The sequence below is a fragment of the Protomyctophum parallelum genome (assembly GCF_964188405.1).
Source record: "Protomyctophum parallelum genome assembly, chromosome: 9".
Taxonomy (NCBI): Eukaryota; Metazoa; Chordata; class Actinopteri; order Myctophiformes; family Myctophidae; genus Protomyctophum; species Protomyctophum parallelum.
The window spans coordinates 35,397,593-35,409,567 of NC_139706.1; the positions used below are offsets into that span (position 1 = coordinate 35,397,593).

The 11,975-nt window shown below is 43.6% G+C and overlaps 1 protein-coding gene across 4 annotated transcripts in view; it reads left to right on the plus strand.

The window, feature by feature from the left end:
* cux1b (cut-like homeobox 1b) overlaps positions 1–11,975 on the plus strand; it is a 75,104-nt gene that overhangs the window by 17,949 nt on the left and 45,180 nt on the right. For all 4 annotated transcript variants that reach the window (XM_083773747.1, XM_083773744.1, XM_083773745.1 and 1 more), the window contains exons 2-3: positions 4,880–4,990; positions 10,413–10,460. In XM_083773747.1, coding sequence (XP_083629873.1) covers positions 4,880–4,990; positions 10,413–10,460 — 159 coding nt within the window. The remainder of the gene's footprint in view (positions 1–4,879; positions 4,991–10,412; positions 10,461–11,975) is intronic.

Consider the following 11,975-nt stretch of genomic DNA (forward strand, 5'->3'; position numbering starts at 1 on the left):
AAAGGGAGTTCCACCGCGCCTCAAACCTGTGGTAGGCGATGAGGAAGGAAGGCACTGGAGCAACTCAGACAGTTTAAGCCCTTTTAATCAACAAGGTGCAAGTAAAAATTGACAACATTAAGATGTATCTGTCACATCTTTGTCAGGTCATGAACATATTCTTTGAAATCAAATTTCAACCTCCGTTCATGCTGTCTCTGGGCAAGAACAAATGCCAGCAAACCACATACGTAACACAACCCATGCAACCTGTGTAATTATACTGTATATGGTTTAAATATTTTTCCCCACAACTCATAAATGGGTAATACAATTTACAATTTACAATTTAGGCATTTAGCAGACGCTCTTAATCCAGAGCGACTTACATTTAGGCAAGAACAAAAGCATGGGAATACAAATTAGGTTTGTTGAATTAATCAATTTATTATCTCTATTTTAACAATAAACAAACATATTTGGCTGTTCCTCTTTATCTAGTGTCGCATGTGCGCTGCAACTCATGCTCGAGTTCACTAAGTGTGTCTACAGCTGCTCCTTGGCCATGGGCAGACAGTGTGCACCATCAACTGCTCTGTGGGCACAGAAAGACACAAGATGGCATATATATAAACAAATGAGGATTTAATTATGTATTTGTTCACTGTTATTTATTTATACATCCATACATTTGTATACACACCCATACATTTATACATCCATACGTGTGTTTATACATACATTCATACGTCCATAACTGCATATATACACACCCATACATTTATACATCCATACGTGTGTTTATACATACATTCATACATCCATACGTGTGTTTATACATACATTCATACGTCCATAACTGCATATGGATAAAACAATATTGAGGTTGTTCAGTGAATAAAAGTTAGGGGTGGAAAGCTAGTCTAATTAGCAGTTTACTTAATATCACCATTTCTTCAGAGAGGTGTGGGGGTGTGAGGGGTGGGAGTTAGTTGTTCTTCAGAGAGGTGTGGGGGTGTGAGGGGTGGGAGTTAGTTGCATGCGTGGGTGTGTATTTGGTTTGGGACCTTGTCAGCAGACTGGGCCACAGGGGCCCCTGTGGTAATGTGTGTATTAAATGATTAGTGTGTTAGTTAGCATAACGGTCTTTCAGCAGCATTTAATCACTCTCAGGGGTGGGCCACCTCAAAGGGAGGGAGATGTGTGTGTGTGTGTGTGTGTGTGTGTGTGTGTGTGTGTGTGGGAGGGGGCGAACTGAAACGGAGGATCGTACTGTGTTGATTGGGAGTGGAAGGATATTCAGAGACCGCCAGCCTAAATCCGATTTCTGGCATATCCAGATTGTAATCAGATTGCGTTGATCAAGTCTCTGAACAGCAAAAAACAAAACAAAACAAAACACATGGTAACTGATTTTGGCTGATCAGATTTGAACCACATTCATAGGTGGATTCATCAAGATATCTCAGTCTAGACGCTCTAGCGCAGTGGTATTCAATTGGCGGCCCGCCAATTGAATACCACCAAAAAAAGTTTTTCTTTTTTTTTTGGGAATAATAAGAGGGCTAATAAAAGTTACAGGTATGGTGTGTGCGATATTAATTGTGAGATTACTATAATGACGGTAATCATTAAAGGACCACTTTTCAACCTATCTTCATATAATAGGTCCTCACTAATAATCATGATAGAATGGCATGTTTTTTTCTACTCGGTCTGTGGGCAGTTCAGAAACCCACCCAACAGTGACATCAATGGAGAATCCTACATCTATTCTAAGGTAGCATATACCTGTATAGACATATTATCCTGCTCATTACTGTGCGGAAATATACATAAATCTTCGTGTTTGAGCACAAAAAGCATTTTGAGAACCCACAAATTTCCGCGCTAAGCGCGCACACTGTGCGGCCCCACACACACGATCATTCTACAGTTGTGGCCCCCGGCCTAATCTAATTGAATACCCCGTCTAGCGTCTCATATCAGATTTATATACACAATTCATAATGATGAGAGTGTGAGAATGACACCCATGCACTTATTCTAGACAGGCCCGGAAAGCTGGACTAGCGGTCCGACCATCCGGCCACTGAGGCTCTATGTAGCGGTAGCCTGACAGCACGTCGCAGGTTTGAGTATTGTTCCTGATGACCTTTTGCAGCGTGTCCCATTAAAAACTGAACTGGTATGTGTAAACACAAATATCCGGACCCCTTATGATGACGTAAGCGGAAATCAACCAACCGCCGGCTTGCAAGGGCTTCTGGGAAACTGAGTCCAATGCAAAGTGAACGAGGGGGTAGGGACAATCTTAGCTCGCTTTGCTCTTTGTCTGTGACCTGGATCACGGAAGTGGCTTTTTTGTCGGCTCAATAACAAATCATGGGACTGTTTTCCACCGGATCTTCATGGATCAAAGGTGCAAATACTTTGGCGTATGCTCCAAAGGTAATTAAACAATCCCGGCAGTCACGGTATCTTGTCAATTATACTATAACGCGTGGAATGTGTTAATGCAATCAGATAGGACTTTTCTGTTTGGATGTATGGGCTGTCAAGGTCATTAAGTAGTACTCTCTGTAAGCGTTCCCACATAACTTCTGATTATGATATTATGTCACACGCATACCCTCTATTGTCAAGGAGAGAGAAGTCTCACTGAGGTGCTAGGAGATACTATTCTGTAGCTTTCATTAGTAGTAGTGTTTGGGTAGCCAAATAGATTAATTGATAGACTCCATCTGATTGGAACATCCGTCATCAATTACCCATAAGCAGAGACGTAGCTGACCATTTGCTTGCCCTACTCGTAGGATATTAGTGCTGCCCCCCTCCCGACGAGAGTGCTGCTATTCCTCATCCAGATTGGCTATTTTCGCTGTTTTTTTTAGCACGCACACACGGCCGCACGTTATTTCGTGGTGGAGAAAACTTGTTATTTTGAGGGTCGGCTTGGCACATTTTATTGCCTCCCTCGGCCTGCCTCCCTACTCGCAGTGCGTTTTGTCATTACCATATGTCCTCGCTTTGAAGCGCATTGGTGGTATGTGTGGAGGGTAAACGAAGCAAAACATGACTTTTTGACGTTCCTTCGCCCACTTTTCGTCTATCGCCTCTTCGCCTGCTATCGCCAGTAGTTGCCAGGTCCCATAGACAAATAACGCACTTCTGGAAAATAGTAAATACGCCAGGCTGTTGCCCACTGTTAAAACACTGTTATTTGGGAGGAGCCAAATGTGTGTTCCCACTACCCAGACTGCCACTGACTTGCCTAATGAACTATTTACACTAGTGTGATGCACGCTGGGCAAGACCTACGCTGTAGAGTACATTGCTGAAATTTGGCATAAGTAGCAGGATTTTGGCGGAAGTACCGCTCAAAGAATTTACGCATTACAAAGTTTACATTCTCTGTGAATGAAACAAGTGTTGTGATTGGTCAAAAAATATCGTATCCGGGGGATATACACCTGATGGATGTTCCGGACCGACACTTCCGGCTATGCTGTCTCTGCCTTATATTGTGACCAGGCTTTTCTCTTTGCAGATGTAAGGCTGTAAGATGAGAGAACATAACATATTACTCCACTTAAGCTTCACTGCATTGGCTTCCGGTTGTTTTTAGGATTGCTTTTTATTTTTCTTGTTTATAAAGCTCTCAATGGTCTCGCACCTTCCTACCTACATGACTGCCTGCCTAAATATGTCCCAAACCGCCCCTAAGATCTTCCACTGCTGGCCTGCTCGCTTTTCCAAAAAAATACGGTGAAGCAACTTCTTTTTCTTTCTCCATTGCTCAGTAAAGCACTTTAAGCTGCATTTCATGTCATGAAAGGTGCTATACAAATAAAGTTTTATTATTATTATTATTATTATTAAGTGCGATGTGGGAACACATGTTGTGTGCTACGTATGTGATAGGGCAAATCTGGACAACGTCCCAACCCCATTCCCTGAGTTCATTGAGGAAAGTGGCTTTGTTGTATGACACTCACTGACAATAGCCACCCACAATGCATCGCAATGCGTTGTGAGCTTGTAGATTGGCTACTCTCGGCAAGCAAACCCATTGTTGTCCGACTGAGAATAAATTAAGCAATAAGTATTACTCATGCCTATATAGTTATTCCATTTCCACAGTAACAAATGCAGATTGGTTGACAATGTCTGGAAACGCAAATCTGATCTGATGACTTGCAAATAACTGTGGAAAGTCCTAAAGAACGTATTTGAGAAACAAATTTGATTTGCCTGCAGTCTGAACAAATTCGACACCAATGTAATCCAGCGCTGCTTGCACACACTCAACAGGAGAGAGGTCCTATCTTTACAAGGCCTGAATGTCTTGTTAATGTCAGCGCTCGGCCCATCATCTGGAACAACTCCCATAAACGGCTATTAATAACAATGTAAAATGGAGAGGGATAAACTAGGGTTCTGCCTCTGCCTTGGCAACACAGTTACTGTTGATGCTGCTGTTATATTGTTGTTACGTGGGCTGTGGTGGCACTGGGGCAAACAATTAGTGTGTGGGTGTGTGTGTGTGTGTGTGTGTGTGTGTGTGCACACGCTCAGTAATTTATTGTACTGGATATTGCACACCAAGCTACTATTGGTGTACCAGGGTTGTCCTTGGCGTGGTGTGGACGTTGCGGTTCTGTTGTAAGCCCATGTTGCCACAGTCTGCCATTCAGGTTCAGATTGTGGCGCATGCTGCGTAGTCCCTGGTCATGCAGAATGTTCTCTCCATTCAGATGGTATACAGCTCTGTATTCTTTCTTTAATCTAATGGGTAAAAATACATAATAATAAATAATACAATAGTACAGTAGTACTTGTACTAATCATTAATAATGATGAAAGTTAACCAATGCATAAATGCATGTTTGTGTTGCAGAAAGAACTAGATGCCACGGCCACACAGCTAGCTAACAGACAGGATGAAAGTGAACAGTCCAGGAAGACACTCATCGACCTGAGCCGCGAGTTCAAGAAAAACACTCCAGAGGTAGGAAGAGCACGCACGCACGCACGCACACGCACACACTCACACAACAGTAGGATTTTCTGCCTTTGCTAGTCTGCCTCTGTATTCATACTGGTGTCTTTCTCATAAATCTGACCATGAATATTCACTGTGGAAAGCACAGGAAGACTTCAACAACATACAGATGCAGTTCTCACTCCCAAAATAGTCCTCCATTAGTTTCTCTGAAATCCTAAAGAGACAAAACAGTAAACCCCCCTGGAGTTTGTATTATGTGACCTAGTTCTTTTTTTTAAATGTGAGCAGAGCGTGTGTGCACGTGTGTGTGTGTGTGTTTGTGTCTGTGTGAGTGAGTTGAGCTAGCGAGAGAGGGAGAGAAAGGGAGACGTGGAAGGCAGTAAGAGACGGTGCAAGTGTGACAACACTGCTAAGTGGGATCAGGAGGGAATTGTGTCCGGTTCCTGTGTTCCCATCACTCCTCCTGGGAATATTTGTTTCATCTCGGTTACCAAGGCAACCCACTCATTTTTAAACCGCACGGGTGAAAACAAAGCATTGCTGTGTTATTATTGGTAATGTCACCATGGTGAATTATTGATGGCGGCATGAATTATGTATGAACGGAGTCCACCGTAGCTAGAAAATTGTCAACTCTCCATGGAGTAGACAGCGGGCCCATTATATTTACCGCAGGATTAGGATTCTGTCTATTGACTTTAGAGTATAGACCACCCTTAACGCACCAGAGGAGAACTATACTTCCATACACAAAGACTCTAATTTCACTTCACCGTACACACTTCATTTGCCTATAATCTCATCTCAAAAGCAGTAGCGCATGCCTGGCTGGCACGACATTCTGGACTTACCGGGAGGTACAGGGGACAAGATGACATGGCACACACACACACACACACACACACACACACACACACACACACACACACATGAATACAGAAGTGCACACACTAAACCCACTGTTAATTTATCAATTTGTCACTCAAGAGTGTAAACCTTGGTAAACTTGTACATCAGAGTTATATTAACACTCAGGGTTTTACTGTTGCAGAGAAAGAGAGAGAGCACACACACACACACACACACACACACACACACACACACACACCCTCACACTCTTTTTCTCTCACACACACTCACTCGCACACACACACACACACACTCTTTTTCTCTCACACACAGGCAGATAGCCTAGATCACAGAGAGCAGGACACACATTCATCAGTGTAACAAGGCTGTGATTTAGGAAGGCTCCGCTGGCGTCTGTGTGGCCCCTGGCATCTCCCTGGTATGCGGAGGAGGAATCCAAGCCAGGCCAGCAGAGCGACAGGCTTCATTACAGGAGCTTAAAAGGCTCAATAGAGAATCGGCACTAAAACTCTTAACATCCAGGAGAGCACGTACACATTTCTAAACTCTTCTCCTTTTTTTTTGTTCTTGAACGTTTACTGGGTTTGTTTTCTTCCCCTTCCATGAAAACAAGCGTCTCTGCTTGTCTGGGCGCGTTACGCCGTGTGTTTGTGTATGTTTGCGTGTTGCATTGTGGAAGTCCTGCAGAGCATCCATCCTGTCAGCTCTCCGTGGTCCAGGCCAGTCAGCAGAGATCACAGTCACATCAGATCAGAGCACATTAGTCTGAACGGGAGTCCGTCTTCTGATCCATTATTCAGCAACCGGGAGACTAGCCCTCACGTCGACTCTGTCTAGTCTACTGAGCTCTACCTAGCATGAACCGCACTCAAGGTCTGCATAATAACGCAGACACACACACACACACACACACACACACACACACACACACACACACACACACACACACACACACACACACACACACACACACACACAGGCTTTGTTGCGCTCTGAAAGTAGTGCAAAGAAATGCAGCGTGAAAACAAAGTTTTTATAATTCATTAGAACTGACACAGTGTAGAATTTTAGATTGCATGTTTTTGAATTATTCATTGAGTGCTTAATTTCATTTTTTTCATGTTTTATGCCAGAATCGGCTATGTGTGTTCTAGTGACACGGGTAAGATTGGTTGTAAAATGTCCCAAAGATTGCTGGCCAGGAGCAGTGGTAGTAAAGTGTGTGTGTGTGTGTGTGTGTGTGTGTGTGTGTGTGTGTGTGTGTGTGTGTGTGTGTGTGTGTGTGTGTGTGTGTGTGTGTGTGTGTGTGTGTGTGTGTGTGTGTGTGTGTGTGTGTGTGTGTGTGTGTGTGTGTGTGTGTGTCTCTCTGCATGTGTGTGTGTGTCTGCGTGTGTGTTTAGCTGCAGGGCAGACAGACAGCGAATGGGAGTTCCATACTCCCTGGAGGATTCCTCAGGCTGGGTTGTCTGCTGTCTGCCGGCAGCTCACACACAAGCCATCCATCTCCCGCTGTCTGATCCCCCCCACAACCCCCTTCCTTCACTGTGCACACACACACACACACACACATATTGTCCATGGTGGTGTCTGCGTGCATTGTTGTGTTATACGGTCATAAATCTTTGGAACTGGATGGGGGGGGGGGGGGGGGGGGGGGGGAGGGGATCCAAGGAGACTATGGGTTAGACCTTGGTGTTTAGAGGAGGAGGAGCCAGCCCTAACACATTATGAGAGAGAGGGAGAGAGAGAGAACGAACTTGTCAAGGTTGTTCTATAGGGTAACTGAAACTTTGACTAAATTTAGGCACAAAAACGAATTGGGAAAAATAGCTATTAGGAATTGCTTTTCAGGTCAAAGCCAAACTGAGAACAGTGAATTAAAGCGATAATGATGTGAATTATATAACCTTTTTTCAAAATTGTATTTTTATTGGACACATTGCTCTTGAACTTGACTGTCAAAACAGTGAAACTTTCACTGAGGCTCAATACAAGGCAAATACCACTTACAAATAATACCTTCTTACAACAGATACTAAACTGTTAATCCAAATGCATTTGGAACAAATGCTGAAGGCAAATCACAGAATAATATCGTTGGGACAAATGTGGATGTTTTAATGCAGTGCACGGCTGCACGCATGCTGATCATGAATGCGTGTGAGAAAGAGTGAGACGGAGAAAGGGGGGCTGTGGGTCATTATCTATATTGTGGGAGGGGGGGGGGGTTATTGAAATGGACCAGACAAACAGCTAAGGCAACCCCTGATGAGGTAACAATGGAGAGGGGTCAGTGAGGTCGTGACCTGTCCTCAGCCCAGACAAGTGACCTGTCTGGACAAGTCTGAGATTAGGGCTCCGTCCAGACACTGCACCCAGGTCAGATACTAAAATTTATACAGGTGCTGAACATACAATGATGAAGGAAGACAGTTTGCTAGCTGGTCTGTAGCTCCTAGAAGCAATGTATTAGAGATTTTTCAATGTTTCGACCCACGTGGGTCGAATCATTGAAAAATCTGGTTCCCTAGGTTACCTTCCTTTTTTCTTTTTTTTTTACCTTTTTTATTGATTTTTAAACATGTTTTTTAAAGCATTTGCTTCAAAACAATACAAATCAACTTTTTGCCAGGTGCTATAAAAGCGCCTGGTCTACATTTGCTCTAGTAGCGACCGTAGTGGACACTTTTTCATGATTGGCTGCCTCTAAGCCAATGGGAGACTAACACTTACCCATAAAACCCATAGTCTGAACGGCATAAAACCCATACTCAACGCCTAAACGTCGGCGCAGCACACACACTGATTATACATGTTCATATTAAACGAGAGCTTGCTGCACCTGGCAGTTATGATGACTGGGTCATTCTTGTTTTTTTTAAACAATGATCAATAAATATCTAGATCTTTTTGTATGGACTTCCTAACCACTTAAATCATCTAGACTTGGTAAACTGGACCTGCATTGTCTCTGTACTGCTTTTTTCTGTCTGTCTACAACCTGTCACATTGCAACGGATTGTGAGCTGTTATTTTCCTATATTCAGATCTAGTGTAGATTTTAGTCTTACGCAAACATTAAATTCCCATTGACAATGAATGGAGAATTTACGTCGTAAGTAGACGAGCAAATCTGCTATTTTTGTCCTACACAACATTCCCATTGACAATGAATGGATGTACGATGATAAGAGTGCCCCTCACTTAACACGGGTGTGATTTTTCAAAATATTAATGCTGCGATTCAAGTGGTTAACTACATGAACCCTAGCGTCATTGTTGGCAGACATACGGTGAAAACGTGTCACAAGGTTGTAGATGGACAATTCTTTCACTATCTTAAGTGTTTAATGGTGCAGATGGTCACATCACATGCACACACGCAGACAAGCATAGGCAGTTACTCAATTTATATCCTTATTACCGTAGTCATATTTTTTGGGACGCTGACTTGCGTGTGCGACTGTGCGTGCATTTGTCCAGGAGGTGTGCAGATCCGTTGTGTATCTGTACAGAATGTTCTATTCCGCAGCGCTTGAACAATACGCTTCAGTTCAGTTCCTTAGGATGTAGGCTCAGCTAACAGACACTGTTTGTGATTTGCATGTTCCCTTGATACATACTCGACCGACTATCTAATACGAAAGCCACTGACTCGCACAGGACAGTCATGCAATGGGACTTTGGGGATGAAGCAAATTGCTTTGTAGTGGAAAAACCTTGTGTATTGGCTATAATTTGCAAATCAGCAATCAGCATACGCCTACTATCGTTCTTTCTCTTTCTGCTCTTGCATACGCAGCACACGTGCGTGAACAAAAACGCACACTAGTGGTGCTCCTGGGTAGCCCAGGTGGTGCTGCACCTGTTCCCACGCAGAGCAGGCTCTAAGAGCACCTCAGGGCACAAAGCTGGCTGTCCTCTTGTACCCTTGTGTTCTCCAGTGACTCACGCACCACTCATTATTCACTGAAACGGGCCAATATGGCCTCCGCCGTCTTCCGATGTGTTTTAGAGCATGATATAGCCTAGATTCAATTAAAGGCGTCATGGATTCGGCATACGATTTCACTTCCTATTAGTGAGAGAGCTCACACATGGTGTTCTTCCTCACTGCTTGCAGGGATTGTGATGCATTGTTATTTACACCTTTTTCTGATGAATATTTACATTTATTTACCTACGTATATTATGTTTTATACTGTACTGTATGATTTATTATGCTGTACATGTGTTTAGTTTGTTTTTCCTTATAACAGTAAAATCCTGGGGGTTCATTTTACTCTGCGTGTACAAAATGTAGTTACACGAACACTCGGAATGTTCAAGACATTATGTTGTTCTTCTGCATATTGGTGGTGTACGTTAAGCCCAGTTTATAGGATGGAGTCACGCACCAAAGATAGCCGATCTACACTACAAGCTCAATATTTTGACTTTGAGCATTAAACATTAAATGAAGCACTGACCTTCGTTGTTTCCGCTCGTGTGCTGTGTGTGTGTATACTAGTAAATGGGCCTCACCTATTGCCTCTTTCTCTGCTTTCATTTTCAGGATCTACGGAAACAGGTTGCTCCCTTGCTCAAGAGCTTCCAAGGAGAGGTGAGTGTGTAATTGTGTGTATTATTGACAGAGTGATAGAGCTCAAATAGAGCGTTCAAACAATGCAGTGGCGAGGCCTGCTTGACATTCACTGACCGTTTGATCTGCCCCGCCCCTGTGCCCTTCACTGCTCCCCTCCTTCCACCTCTGCCATCTTTGGTCCTGAATCCTCTCCTCCACCTTGTCCCCTTCTCCTCCTGCCATTCCTCTCCTATCTCCTCCTGTCCGATCCCTCTCTATGCTTACGTATATAATATCAGCGTTAATTTATTGTACAATAAAAATTGACCCCTAGTGGTCTTCACATTCTTGTGACAGTACTCTAGGTTTCTACTGTGTACTATCTTCACCCCCCCCTCTCTCGCGCGTGCATGTGCTCTCTCTCGCTCTGCTTTGCTCTTGACTCACTGTCCTATTCATGATGTCCTGTTGCCCTGGGGGTGTGTTTAAATTGCATCCTGAGAAGAAGAAAAAAGAAGTCACAACAAAACCTTGGCTCTAGCCAATCACAACTCACGCTATTTCCCTCAGAATTCGCTTGGCTGCATGATTGTGAAGAATGGGGGGGGGGGGGGGCATTGATAGAATGAATAACATGGGCGCTTTGTGTCATGTAGTTGAACTACACAAGCCCAATAGCGATGAATTTGTTGAATGGCTAAAATATTTGAGCTATTTCTGATATTTTTAGATTTGTTTGGAATTGTTTGGAATTATTTTTACCTATCATGACATGCACAAAATAGGGAGGTCAGGGTTAATGTGATAAACTAGATTTTCCTGCTTTGTTTCCACATAATGCACATACCTTACTACATACAACACATACTTTATTACATAAAAAGCATTTTTGAGATTTGTTTCTCTATATATTTGAACACAAACCGCCCACCTCTCCTCATGTGCTTCTGTCTCTTCCGTTCATTTTGGCCCATTTTCATCAATGCTCGTCCATTCCCAGTTGACTCCTCAACCATATGCAAAAGTCAAAGCATGGAAGCGGCTGGATTAGACTGGGGGCAGTTTTTGGGGGTGGAGTGGGCGGACATTCAACCAAGCAATATCACCTCCCTCGCTCGCACGCACGCACGCACACTAACACACAATCATTTCAATAGATACTGACAGGGTTGCTTTGCCACCGGCCATAGAATATTACAGTTTAACACAGGGACATTGGGTTAGTTTTCCATATTCTTGTGCTAAGGCAGCAACCGCAGCTGGCGGTTATGTAAAAACACTGTAATTCATAGCGGTCCCACCATGTTCTGCTGATGATCCACAGTTCTATTTAGAGGATAGAAGCAGTCGCGATATAATTGCGGCTTTGTCAGCTGTTTCCACTGTTCTCATGTTGACACACCTAGACGCGCACACACGCGCACACGGCGACGCTCACCGTGGGTGGTCGACAGAGACACTCTCCCAAAGACATTCTTCTGATTGTGAGATGATACCATATATATATATATACTCTGCTCCAGACTCTGAGTGGCCTATCAATCAGGCGGCTCT